General features: G+C 40.1%; 2 protein-coding genes across 4 annotated transcripts in view; one reads left to right on the top strand and one right to left on the bottom strand.

Moving 5' to 3' along the window:
- Positions 1-337: 337 nt before the first annotated feature.
- LOC118419517 (SAP30-binding protein-like) lies at positions 338-6,167 on the bottom strand. 2 transcript variants are annotated; one of them, XM_035825932.1, is made up of 12 exons: positions 5,950-6,167; positions 5,689-5,777; positions 5,243-5,278; positions 5,018-5,072; positions 4,731-4,819; positions 4,245-4,333; positions 4,066-4,126; positions 3,689-3,740; positions 2,320-2,387; positions 1,781-1,859; positions 1,168-1,331; positions 338-798 (listed from the first exon to the last, which is right to left on the bottom strand). In XM_035825932.1, exons 1-12 carry the CDS (start codon positions 6,038-6,040, stop codon positions 730-732), a joined length of 942 nt encoding a protein of 313 aa, XP_035681825.1. In that variant the 5' UTR covers positions 6,041-6,167; the 3' UTR covers positions 338-729. The 2 variants fall into 2 exon arrangements, with proteins under 2 accessions (XP_035681825.1, XP_035681826.1); XM_035825933.1 differs by having other exon boundaries at positions 708-798; positions 2,329-2,387; positions 5,950-6,166.
- Positions 6,168-11,321: 5,154 nt separating this feature from the next.
- Positions 11,322-13,615, top strand: part of LOC118419513 (ATP-dependent DNA helicase Q5-like) — a 44,711-nt gene continuing 42,417 nt past the window's right edge. Inside the window, exons 1-2 of one of the 2 annotated variants that reach the window (XM_035825926.1) lie at positions 11,322-11,700; positions 13,385-13,416. In XM_035825926.1, the coding sequence (XP_035681819.1) occupies positions 11,424-11,700; positions 13,385-13,416 (309 nt within the window). In that variant the 5' untranslated portion in view covers positions 11,322-11,423. The remainder of the gene's footprint in view (positions 11,701-13,384; positions 13,417-13,615) is intronic. The other variant, XM_035825924.1, reaches the window with a different exon arrangement.

The following is a 13,615-nucleotide window of genomic DNA, read 5'->3' as shown; positions in this document are numbered from 1 at the left end:
GTGGTCCAACTTATCTGTCTTCATAGCCAGGGGCTGAACTGTGAGCTTGAAATTGGGGCCCACTCCCAATAGTATGGAGCCATTTGTTGCTAACTCAGAAAACCTCCATACAACAATGGCCCAAGTGCACTCACTGGACTGTAGGTCTTGAACCTCTCACACTGGGAAGGACTCTTACTCTTCTTGGTAAGTATGTGGCTCTCTTCAAACACAGAGCATCCACTTGATGTTTGATACAAAAGTCTGAATCCAAACTGTTTGCAAAATATACTTACCCATACTATTTGCCTAAACATTCACACTATTGTGGTGTAAGTGAAGAAAGTACACAGGGTTAGCAAAAATGAAATGTTTTTATTATCATTTGACAGTTTTTATGTCACCGCCCCTTTCTATGCCATCAAATAAGAACAGTTGAAATGATATTGTTTAGGGATTTTCTAACTCTTTGTACAATACATAGAGCAGACATACTATCGCCATGTTTTACATTTGACAAACTTAGAGTTAGGTACATCATACGTCATATATACATAAGAAAATGACACTTTGCCATAGGAAATGTTACATATTAATCGATGGCCTGCAATAAAGTGACATGGAATTCAGACTTAAGTTTTGTACCACAGCACTTGTATGCTGTCTTTGGTTGATTAAAATCCACTTACGTCCAATTTTGCAAGTAAACATATGACTGAATAAAAAGTAAGCTTCGGTTCCTTTCATTACTTAATCCTTACTACCCGGTTGTGATTTTTCTGCTGGCTTCTTCTCAGTTTTGGGTACTGGGTCTGCAACCTATAGAAAAGGAAAAGAGTAGGCCTTAATAGAAGTTGTCTTATTGACAAAAATTTGAAGAAAACAACATTTTGTGTTCAAGTGAAATCTTCATATTGATGAAATGATATATACTTGGGTGGGTTATTATCTAAGGTAGTCAGGTACACCCATTTTCACACCTGGGTGGAGTGAGGAGTTGTGTGCCTTTTCCATGGACAATGTTTGGCTAGAAATAGAACCTGTGACCGCTCAGTTTCGTGTTTACTGACCAATCTATTTGGCCATGTGACGCCATGATTAAATAGGATTTTCTAATAACTTGGTCAACAAACAAAATAAACCAATGAATTCATCAACATAGTCCATTCCAATGAGAAAGTATGGTACCTTTGCCTTTTTGACTATCGTCCCCACAGCAGATATAACAGTGGTTTTCCCTGTGGTGTTTGGTGCTGCCAGAGTGACTACAGTAGGTTTGGTGGTGGTGATGGTCTGGATCTGGGTAGAGCTCTGGTCCCATTTACTCTTCCTCTTCATTGGGTCTACAGCTTCTGTGGACAAGGAACAAAGAAAAAAAAAGGTTGAGCATCACCTTAACAATTCATTGACAGCAGATAAAACGTCTTTCCAATTGAAGTAGTGTTTAAAGGACAATTAAATCTATTGTGAGTAGCAGTTGTAATGTACCCGTGTATAGGAGACTCTGGGAGGCACAAAATATACCCAACCCTTCCCATCAACTTTGTGAATGGTGTAAAGGTGAGGGGTAACTGGCTAATGCAGTCAAAGTTTACATAACAAATTACTTCTAGCTTGGGGCCAGACTATATAGATGGATGGGAGGCTTGGACTATTGCTGTTAGCTGTTTAGGCAGTGACATTCTGATGCAAAAGTTATTACCCATGTAATCCAAGCTAAGTTTAATGTTCTTCGATTGTTCATAAGTCATGGTTATGTATGGTTCTGCTGCTAACAAATGTATGAAAAAGAAGCACCGACCTGTCTTAACAGCCACACCAGCCACACCTGTGGTCGTCTGTGTGACTGGCTTCTTGGCAGTCCCCGTGAGGAACTCAATCTGAAAAGAGGTTCAGGTTGAGTCTCTTGTACACTAGCTTTAGTTTAGTTTATCTATAAGCCAGTAAATACATCTGGGATGTAGACTGTGGCCTGTTTTTTTGGTACCATCGATAAAAGTACAAAAACATAATGAAATAACCAAAGACTATATATAATGTCCTTGAAATAACCAATGCTAAACTATCTCACACAATATAACAGAATTTGTGACAATATTTCTGTTATTATAGATTCTCACAGCGATGAAAGACAGACAAGTCTGGAAGACGAACTTTACTTGCTGCACCTCTTAAAAGAGGATGATAGATGATGATGATAGAGATGTAAGCCATATTCATACCACACGTACAGACATGTAAGACTCATGCCTTCTCATAAAGGAAATAAGACAATAAGTCCTTTTCTGATTAAAATAAGACACACTTATTTGTAGAAAAAATGAACATGAGGAGACTAACTTCATTCACCTTCGTTCTGTCTTTCTTTTCCTTCTCTCTTCTGGCCATGTCTTCCTTTTGGGCCTTTGCTAAAAAAAGATATTGTATGATACAACTTCAGTATACTATCCATACATAGTAAAAAGAAACACAGGTGAAGCAGTTGTACATACTATTAGTGTGATACACATATAAATGCACCGATACATATACAATCCAATGTGGCAAATATAATATACAATATGATAAAACCAAAAAATCATCATAAGAAGCTCACAGAGCAAACAATAAAAAAATACACTACTTTTCTATAATTTTGAATCTGAGGATCTCTTGTACATTGTACTATCAGCTTAATAGTATCAAGAAAACACCTTTATATGCAACGTAGACTTTACATGTAACTCCAATTTTGTACTGACTACAAGATGCTTAAGACCAGAATGTGTTGCGAATTCTTGAGTACCGACTTTTGATCTGTTTTGCAACCTCTGATGCATCTGCATCTGCATAGGATACCCCCAAATGACCCCGCGAGGGGCAAAAGTAGGGGGGGGGAGCTGAGGCTCCCGGGTTAGGGCGGGCAGGCCGCCTGCCTGGCACGGAAGTGCTCAACGTTGGGAGCGCTTACAACCGTGCCAGGCAGGGCATTCCACTCGGGAATTGTGCGTGGGAAAAAAGAATGTTTGTAGATATCGGTGCGTGCAAATATGTGTTGATATTTGAAGTCGTGACTACCCCGGGTGCGCCCTTGGGCAGGCTTCAGAATATTGCTGGCGTCTATGTTAATATTATTGTTGACTACTTTATAGAAAAAGGTGAGGCGGGCGTTCCTCCTCCTTTCGGAGAGAGGGCGCCACTGCAGGTCTGAAAGCATTTGTGTCACGCTGCTAGTCTGCCGGTAGTCATTTAGGGTCACTCGGGCTGCCCTGCGCTGGACGGCCTCCACCGCCTGTATCCCTTTGTTGGTGTACGGGTCCCAGACGATGGCACTATATTCCAAGTGAGGCCGTACCAGCGCTTTGTAACAAGTGGCCTTGACCCTAGATGGACAATGGGTCAAGTTGCGCCGAATGACTCCTAGGACCTTACCAGCTTTGCTAGTGGCGTGGTTGATATGGGTGTCCCACCGCAAATCGTCGGACAGTTGTACTCCAAGATAGGGGTGGGACTTAACACCGGTAAGGGCTTCTCCACAGAGGGAGTACTGAGTTATGATGGGGTGCTTTTTACGGGTGATATGGAGGATGTGACATTTAGAGGGGTTGAACGACATGAGCCAACGATTTTGCCATTCTGTTAGCGCATCGAGGTCAGACTGCAGCCCTTGTGCGTCAGAAGGCTTGCTGTGCACTACTCTACCAAGTACCAACAACAGACCTACACTCACCCAGTGCTTCATAGTGGGAATCTTCCCCCCACATGTGTGGATTATATACATCCTGAACAAGGAAGTAAAAACAGGATATTTCAAACTTGAGAGAACATGCTGAAGTACTAAAAGAGAGTCTCTTTTCATATTCAGAGGATAAAAATATCACATGTTAGAAGTAAGCAAAATCATTTCACATTGTATTCTGATATATAAACATTAGGCATTTTACACAGGGACATCAAGCCCGGGAACCTGCTGGTCAACAATAACTGACTGTATTCTTAAGATTTGCGACTTTGGGCTGGCGGGGACGGAGGAGCCCAACAGGTACAATTTTAAAAAGATAAAGAATTCCAATCTTTTGTGTTCACATTAACTTCTCTTTAGCTTACCTTTGGATAATTGGTCCCATTTTCATCTATCCCTATAAAGTGTATCAGTTTTTCATAAATGCTGAAAAAAAGAGAAAGGAGGAAGATGTTAAAAATGCCAAATATACACATCACATGTCTGTTCAACTTGAAGTAATCAAAAGACTTAACTGATCAATATTTGACTTAAATGAATGTACCTGGGATTTCTGAAGTCTTTTCTTCTCTGGATCATCTGGTTTAGGTCCCTGCCTCCTCTCATCTGATCATACAATCTGGAAATTTTCTCCTGGAAAATTAAATCTAAGAAGTTAACAGTGTGGAGTGGTACTACTGTATCTGAAACCTATAAATCCTGTGGATACACAAGCAGTCCTATTTCTTTCTAGATATATAATGCTTTTACACATAATTTGATTCCTTGACAGTGGATTCAAAATGATGATAAATGACACCAGTTTAGCTTTTCATGTAAAACTTACTAGTAAGATGTCATCTACATTTATCTTATTCAAGTACACTGAATATTTCATCCAAATACATTGTATCATTAATAAAAAGTGTCCATTATATCAATGCATGATCAGTGCTATAATGGAACAATGTAGAGTGCATTTACTTCCTCCATATCTTACACCTATGGTGATAATATAGACATTGACAAGTGTTAGCTAAGTATCATTTACCTGCATTTGCTTGGAACATCTGCCAGGGGGCTCTGGTGGCAAAACAATGTCATCTTCGCTCATGTTTCGGACACTCTCTGACAAAAGATCTATGGATGTGGTAAAAAAAACCCGCTGTCAGTTTTAAACCAGTTAGAAGTCATTGTTTTATTCACTCAACTACACACACATGAACATTACTCTACACCAGTTGCTGCAGATAGAGAACTACATTTTCCCCAGAAAATATGTTATCATAGAAAAACAGAAATTAGAAGAACACACTTGATACATAAACAATTGTTTACCTTTAGGGCCAGAGTCCTGAGAATCATTGTCACTGTCCACCATTGCAATATCACCCTGTTGTGAAAAAAACAACAGGTTCATCAACATGTTATAGTCTATAACAAATGCTACTTCAGTATATTTACTTACCATATGCATAAAAGAAGTCTGCTGTCTAGCCTCAAAAGTAACACAAAACTGCCAAAACTAAAGGCTGACTCAGGAGGGAGGAGATAAAGTCTTACCTCTTCCATTCTTCCTGTGAGGTAGTCATCCTCATCCTGGAAAACAAAATAGCTGGTTACTTCCCATTCTTCCTTCATATGCAAAAGGTGTACCTTTACTTAGTAGTAGTAACTACCTTATTATGTGTGGCTATTCAATACTCTCCAAGCAGAGGTTGGTGGGGAAAATCGTGACCTTTTCCTTAAATGCCATATTTTTTTCGACCAGCCTCCCCACCAACATCTGCGCAAAGGGTATCAACAGCTAATTGCTATATACTATCAAGGAGGTTCAACCTCCTTGATACTCAGTACTATATAGGTATATCCTATCAAACTCCACGTATCATGTACTGCGGACTTCAAAACTACTGCAAAATTAAATCCCTGCCAACTTAAATGCATTTACAGTAACTGAAAACCCCCCAGTCTGACTTGGTATGAACTATGATAAAGTAGAGTCTTACATCTTCTCTTGCCTCCTCCATGCTGGTGTCTTTCACTTCATCTTCATCTCCTGCTCCATACGCCACCAGTCCTAGTACAGCCTTTTGTGCTATTGGGAAGAAATCAAGCTTTCATCTTTAAGTCATGATATAAAGAAACAAAACACCCTCTATTGAAAGTATCAGCTCGTTCCCGTTTTTCATCGGAACTCATTTTCTCCTCAAACAAAAAAATCTTGTTCTGTTTTATGCCCCCCTCCCATCCCGCACAACTATGCTAACCTGGTTTCGCATTTCCCTCCGTTTCCTCGTCCGAATCTTCCTCATCAGAACCATAGGATATCAGAGACTTGATGGCAGTAGAAGAATCCATATCTGTTTGTCTCTATGGTGGTATTTACAACACTTTAGATGCTTTTCTTGTGTTTCCGACGCGTGCCTCCGCTAAATGTTTGAAATCTCGCTCTTCTATCAATTCTCGCGAGATGGAAGACTAGTCCATTCTTCGAAATAGGGGTGTTAAGCAGATGCGCCGTAGCAACACTCAACGCTTCGTGATTTTGGATTTTTGTAGAAACTTGATCATCTTAATGCAAATAACAGGAAATTGTTTCTTTAGAAATTTGTATAATCGAACATAGCGAAAAGATCAACGTCAGTGTGAGAAACATTTGCATCGTCTCAATAAAATGTCCTTAAAATTAAAAGTGAAGGCGCGTTGATAGGCTTTATACGTTATACACATAGGAGGTTCTTGGTTAGACTTAAATACACAAACATGGTGTGTATGACTTTATGACTTTATTCAGATCCACTTTTAGCTATTACAACAATGTCAAACATTATGTTGCCAGCTATTCTTCCAGTGGTCTACATAAAATACATTAAAGCTCCAAGGCTAAAAAAAACAGACCACGCTTATTGTACTGTGGCATAAAAATGTGAATTTCCAGTGTGCCATGAAATTTTATATGGATGCCATGATCAAACCAAGGCCCTAACTATTACCAATACAACATTCCCAACCACTTTTTATATTTAAACTTCTGCACATCATACGTTACTTGAGTACTGGAAACCTTCATCAATAATGCAAACCTCCATCATAATCTGTTTAGGTAAACCTTACATCCTTGTTTATCCAAATCTGCGTCCGAATCATCGTACGACGTGGCATTGTGAAAAACCGTCGATGTTATCAAGAACCACATAAAGGTATGTAAGATGAAACGGTTATGCGGGTAATTCTGCAGTGACTTTGCCTTCGTTTTCTTGTATTCTTAAAACTCTATCGCACTACTTGTAAAGTTTGTTTTGGTAAAATTTACGATGGTAGTTATAGCTTGGATTTAAAGCTCTGAGTGGCTACGTAAAGTATATACTTGCACTGTTCCACATCTTATAACTTCATATGAGGAGAAACGAATACCCGTTAGTTCATATAAATTTTTCATATACAATGTATACAATTCATGTTATGATATTTTGCCAGACATCCCATGAAATCTGAATATGATTCATCACACTACCAATGTGGCCACTTGATCCTTCACTCGTATTTTAAGGAAATAACGACAATATATCCAACTTCGCATCTGAAATGAGCATGTACTTGATATGAAATAGTGAATTGCGAACACTACTGACTCTTGTCAAGGACGTTATTTATTGACATATCCGTGAGTGACGTGGCCTAAATTGATCACAATGCGTTGTTTTCAGATACAACCAACGTTTTTGACTGGACTGGACTGAAGCAAGTTACCCAGGCAAAATGAGGAACAGGAAAGTCAGGGTGTATTTCATGGCTCTTGTTATTTCTTCCGTGTTCCTGTACTACTGGGTTCTCCGTTACGGGGGGTTCCTGATGACACCGGATTCGTCCTTGTCGAAGTGGATAGAACTAGAAGACTTGGACCGCGACTCTGGGGAGCTAGGTGGCGTTGATGGACGGGAACATGGTGGTGCTTCTGAAGATCACAGCGACAACGGATCATACAACCAGTCTGGTCAGCTTTGAATTCGAAGTCGGACACAGGAAAGGGTCTTGGACACTAACCTGGTGATTCATATATCTGCGTCAGAACAGACGGGCTGTCACAAGCGAGAATGAAACACCGTTTGGTCGTGCAGTAACACACAAGATAGCTGCATCATACAGTAGCTGTCGTCGTTGTGCTTGTGCTTCCAATTTTTATTCTGATGATGCTTTGTGACAAATTTGAGGAGCTGTTTATTGTCTGAGACACTGAAACCACGCCGCCATGACTGATGGAACATTGATAAGATAAGGAAGGCAACAGGCACAGCGCTTCTTGATATGTTTTAATGCCAATCACCTATCGGAGCTACTCAAAATTAAGAAAGACACGATTCTCCATATATCTATGTTTCATTCTTACTACACTAGTTTCTTGACAAAACAAGGATTAAACTGTAATGCGTGAATTTCCAACCTAGTAAAAATGTGATCTGCTATTCTCATCAGCATGGGTGCTTAATTGTGTGCTGGGCTATCATCAGAAGGCTATGTGTATGCACTGTGCAAGGTCTCACGTGTTTACATTTGTGCTTATGGCTTATGGACAGTATGGTGTTCATCGCGAGACACAAGGTTGTTTACCAATGTGTCGATGGTGTTCAGCACCAAGGACAGGTACATTTAGTTTATGCAATGAATGAATGCAGGAACTAGAAAGGCCGACATTTGCTTGGGTGCAAATACAGCATATTTCAGCCATACCCATTCCCACGCAACATTGGACTGTTCCAAGTCACCCCTGCGCAAAAGTGCAATATTTAAACTGTAAGTTATCCCCAAAAGAGAACTAATATTGTGAATTGATTCCAGGTCAAAACAGAGCTTGCCCAATATGAACCGGGCCCACATGGAAGAATATAATCTTCCACATGAACGCCTATGCATAACTGATTCGCTTTTAGAATTGCGACAGCTCCTATTTTTCCGAGAGTGAAAAAAAAACGCATCTTCCATTCAGAAGATTTTCATCATGAAATTACATGACGCCATCCAACAATTTCCACTTCGATAACTAGGTCTAAGTACCGTCATAATCTCCTTGTGATGTGGGTACATTTATTATTGCATTGAACTTTTTTTAATCAAGTAGGGCATACGTTTTAATATGTGTACAATTCCTTCATACCAGTTAATTCATCCCACATGTATAATACTAGATTTTCTGTATCTAACAACTTCAGACTACCTAAACCTAAAACAAACAGTGGAAAACGTACCTTCTTGTACCGAGCAATTATGCTCTGGAACTCATTGCCATCTGACATTGAGGCACTGTGTACATTGTCCAGTTTTAAACAAGCCATCTCAAACATTGTCATCTAGACCTTTGACCTCTAGACACTGTGCTCTATTGTAAATACTTTGTGATTGTTGTATTTTTTAAAATGTATGTATTCATGTTGATTGTCATGTTGATTCATGTTGATTGAACCTTGGAAGATTAGCCCGTAAGGGCTAAAAGGTTTCTTAATAAACAATAAATAAACAACAATTATTGTCAAGCAGGTGCAGGTGTTGTGTAGTAGGAGTGTGTTGTTGTTGTTGTTTTTTTCAAGCTAAAAACTTCAATCTTCTTGTTTTGTATGAGCCATTACATAAACGGAGACGTCTCGAATTTTTACAAGAATTTTACCACCCTGTCGCTTCATTTCTTTTCTGAAAAATCCCAGGACCAACAAGTTAACTTGATTTGGCTTTATCTATATATTTCATTTTCCTTCGAATTCTTTGTTAAGTATATGCCCTGCATACCACTGTTAAATTGTTTTACTTTGTATGCAATCAGCCATCGGACGTAATCTTGTCTGAGTATTGTAATTTCCTGCTCGTAGCGTGCGAGACCTGGAGGATAGGAGTTTCTGCCTTGTTCGGGGGTTTCTTTTCGGAGGTCAGTGGTGATACTCTGGTACTAAGAGTGTTTTATTGGGCTCAAACTCTGGCAGTTTAAAGTTACTTACAATTTGAATGTACAAAGTTTACGTCAAAAAAGAACAACAACAACACTAACGTTAGAAGTACCTACATTTGTTTGGGAAAAAATACATGCATTCTCGCCACTGTCAAACTTACGTATCAAAACTAAACGCAAACTGTCCAATTTTCCCGCGTTTTCTGCCAAGTAACATTTTCTCGATTGTCTCAACTAACCCCCAAAGTCAAATCTGCCAAAAATGATTGATAGTGCCATGCGGAATGTTGGTAAATTCATCGACACATACTTGTATTCTGACGTTCAATGCACGCGTACCGTCCGCTACCGCTCAAATGACCCTGTCTGAACTCCAAATCCTCGCAAACTACAATTTCAAACCGGGCACAGGGTAACATATGGCCACTGCAAGGCTGTAATATGCATCTGTTTGTGTATAAACGGGATTGCAAGGCCCCGCTTATGAATATTAACTAGCATTCGCCTTTCTCGTCGCTGATTGGCTGGCGTCCATAAAGTAATTAACTCTCGCTCTCCCCAGACCGCTGGCACCTGGCACCTGTGGGCTCTGGGGTCACGGGAGTTCACGGGAGAAGGCCGAAAGAAAACCAATTTCCCCTCAGAAAAGTGCAGAAATTAATAATTTGAAATTGGTTCATGCCAAAAATTTTACTTGGATCATTTTACCAACTATCTAATGCCTATCTACACCAAATTTAAGGTCATTCCACTGTAATTCAATGGTACAGGGGGTCAAAATATACCGTTGTGGTCAAAACGTGACCTTTAAACTTCAATAAAATTATTTTAGAGGCAGATATGAAAAAAATGAGAAAAAAGCACCTCGGTATTGACCCACTCTACTCTTGTGCCAAATTTCAGGTCATTCGGTCCCGGAACGACGGAGATGATTCGATTTGAAGATTTGACAGGAGAAAGAAAGAAAGAAAGAAAGAAACATTACGAATACAATATATTTCACCATACCATATATGGTATGGCTGAAATATAATAACTTAAAACACCTACTAGTAGTCGTGGCGACCATAAGCTATAAAGGTCTATTTAAATACCTGCAAAAGCCAAAACCGCTATCTATTATGGCCCGCAAGATTTGGCGTCGCCTTTACTCTCTCCTTTACGAACTAGTGAAACGCTGCTGGTTCAATTCAATTCTAGCTCCATATTCGTCAAAGGGGTTAATGGAAGCAAATCAGGATTAGAATAGAATGTGTGCCACTTAAATTAAAAATACGTCAGGAAGGTTAAAGCAACAAGATATCCAGTGGAAGCCCTTTTCACAACACCGTCCCAGGTAAATTGCTTACGGTCTCACAGTGACCTCTGGCGATCAGAAAGCAAAATGCAGGTATTTCATTCACATAGGTAATTAGGTATGGTACAAGATATATTGAAGAGAAAACTTGAAGTTGATTGGCTAACGCAAAATATACTGTAAATATGATTGGACAAAGTTAACCAATGGTAGAGAGGTAAATGTGATAGACAGGGTAAAATGTACTGCAGGCATTAAATTGATACCAATGAGAATGCTAAACACATTATTAAATTGACCAATGACAGATAACAAATCAAAATCTGTTCGCCTGGAATGATGGCAGTAATAATTTTGTCCGCAAGGTGGCACTTCTGCTAGGTCATTTCGCATCATGCATCATTTAGGATCATTTAGGTTATGTCCAAAATAACCTATGGTTTGATTTTGACCGGACTGAAAAATTAACTCTTGTCACTCACCGTAACAAAACCTAATATGGTGAAAACATGTCGGTTGAAAATTGCTGGATATCCAACTATTTGATTTTCCCGCCATTCCAAAGACCCTCTGTGTCAGACGAATCAAAACAAAGATGGCGGCCTGGCCAGGACAAGTCGTGGCACAGCAGTCATTCATCCACTGATTCTTCTCAGTACTGTTACAGAACAGAGCAGACGACAATGTCGGGGTTCGACAGAGTAAAGCAGACACTGAAGGACGTCTTCAAACACGACGAGTTCCGATCCGAAGCCCAGGAAAATGCAACGAGGGCTGTTGTTCGAGGTAGGCTGGTAGGGAAGGGGAGGGGGGCGGTAGGGAGGCACATGATGATTTGACCCCCCTAAATTATGTAAAAGAAGGGGGGGCACTGGAACATACATGATTATGCATTTATGTCAAATACTACCTTACGTTAAAAAATAACAACAACTGAAACGCCCATTTCTCATTCCAGTGTAGTATTTGGGTTTTCTGTGATATCATGCTATAATTTTCACAAATATTTGCACAACAACACAATGTTACATGACAGCTGATGTTAATTGGTCAGCTGAGAGAACAGCTGGGTTGTGTAATCATCTGTACTGTAGACTTGAACCTTACAATTATACCAAGGTGCACGCTTACGAGGTTATAAAGCCATATAACCTCTTTGGTATGAATGATTCAATGAACAATGAGAATTGTGAGGTTCAACTGCAAGTCTTCAGATCATTGATCAGCCCACACAAACCCAACATGACAGTAAGCTGTGGAATGAAGAGTCTAATATAGGAGTTCAAGAGGAGCGGTTCCAATAGGAGTGTCACTCCTACCCGAACAAAGAACTCTACTCCACTCATTTCTAATCTTCACTATGTAGTGTATCAAGAAGGTTAACCTCCTTGAGTAATAATAAACAGTACAAACCCAGCCATCTTCATTACTGTACCCCTTAACCCAGCCATCTTTCCTCAGCCAATCAGGAGCTTGGATTTTTCGGGACCAAATCCACAGTCTGCATGCTGCATATCAAATGTGAAAGTAAAAGTCCTTTGGGCTGGCATCCTCTATATCCTTGGTGCTCATACTGAGTCATAGCTGTGGTTTACACATTATGATGAGTGTTTTTTGGCACGAATTACCGGTATTCATGTTGCACACACCCCAGCTCCCCATTTGCTCTGTTTCTGTATTAGTACCTCAATGAATTTCATGGAGGTTATATTTACCCCCATGAAAATGGAGGTATTGTTTTTCTGTACTTCTGTGTGTGTGTGTCTGCATGTGTGTATGTTTGTGTGTCCAGATTCTATGGTGCGGATTTTTTGGTGGCAGGTAGCTTGTGATGTAAGGTACATATGTTTCGGCCCTCTAGCAGCTTGCTCTGGAACTGCAGGGGCATTCTTGTCAAAATCTCCCAAGGAGCATAACGGAACATAGGAATGATGGATTTCAATTGATATTTAGTATCCAGGTATCTTTGGCATAGATGTACATAATGAGTGCAAATTATGCGAATTTTGACTTGAAGTTGATATGCATACTTAATTTCTAAAAATCCAGATTGTTGTCTGGATGTCTGTCCGGATGTCCTTCCGGATATCCGTTCAGATGTCCGTCTGGTTCCCTGTATCGTGAGGAAGGATGTTTACATCTCCATGTTTTGTTGTTTGTTTAGCCCGCACCTGTAGTGGGAAAAAGGATGTGTACATCTCCATGTTTTGTTGTTTGTTTAGCCCGTACCTGTAGCGGGAGGAAGGATGTGTACATCTCCATGTTTTGTTGTTTGTTTAGCTCGCACCTGTAGCGGGAGGAAGGATGTGTACATCTCCATGTTTTGTTGTTTGTTTAGCTCGCACCTGTAGCGGGAGGAAGGATGTGTACATCTCCATGTTTTGTTGTTTGTTTGTTTGTTTAGCTCGCACCTGTAGCGGGAGGAAGGATGTGTACATCTCCATGTTTTGTTGTTGGTTTGTTTGTTTAGCTCGCACCTGTAGTGGGAGGAAGGATGTGTACATCTCCATGTTTTGTTGTTTGTTTAGCCCGCACCTGTAGTGGGAGGAAGGATGTGTACATCTCCATGTTTTGTTGTTTGTTTGTTTGTTTAGCTCGCACCTGTAGTGGGAGGAAGGATGTGTACATCTCCATGTTTTGTTGTTTGTTTAGCTCGCACCTGTAGCGGGAGGAAGGATGTGTACATCTCCATGTTTTGTTG

The sequence above is a fragment of the Branchiostoma floridae genome, chromosome 7 (assembly GCF_000003815.2).
Source record: "Branchiostoma floridae strain S238N-H82 chromosome 7, Bfl_VNyyK, whole genome shotgun sequence".
In the NCBI taxonomy this organism is placed as follows: domain Eukaryota; kingdom Metazoa; phylum Chordata; class Leptocardii; order Amphioxiformes; family Branchiostomatidae; genus Branchiostoma; species Branchiostoma floridae.
Note: the sequence above shows the minus strand (reverse complement) of the source record. Positions and strands in the feature narration are given on the sequence as shown.

What these genes read in the sequence shown, in the direction of transcription:
- LOC118419517 (XM_035825932.1), bottom strand. Translation starts at nt 6,040, where the DNA reads ATGGATTCTTCTACTGCCATCAAGTCTCTGATATCCTATGGTTCTGAT. An exon ending in GATGTTCCAAGCAAATGCAG is followed by an intron (nt 4,334 to 4,730) that starts GTAAATGATACT and finishes TTAATTTTCCAG; the next exon opens with GAGAAAATTTCCAGATTGTA. An exon ending in TGGTGTGGCTGTTAAGACAG is followed by an intron (nt 1,332 to 1,780) that starts GTCGGTGCTTCT and finishes CCTTGTCCACAG; the next exon opens with AAGCTGTAGACCCAATGAAG.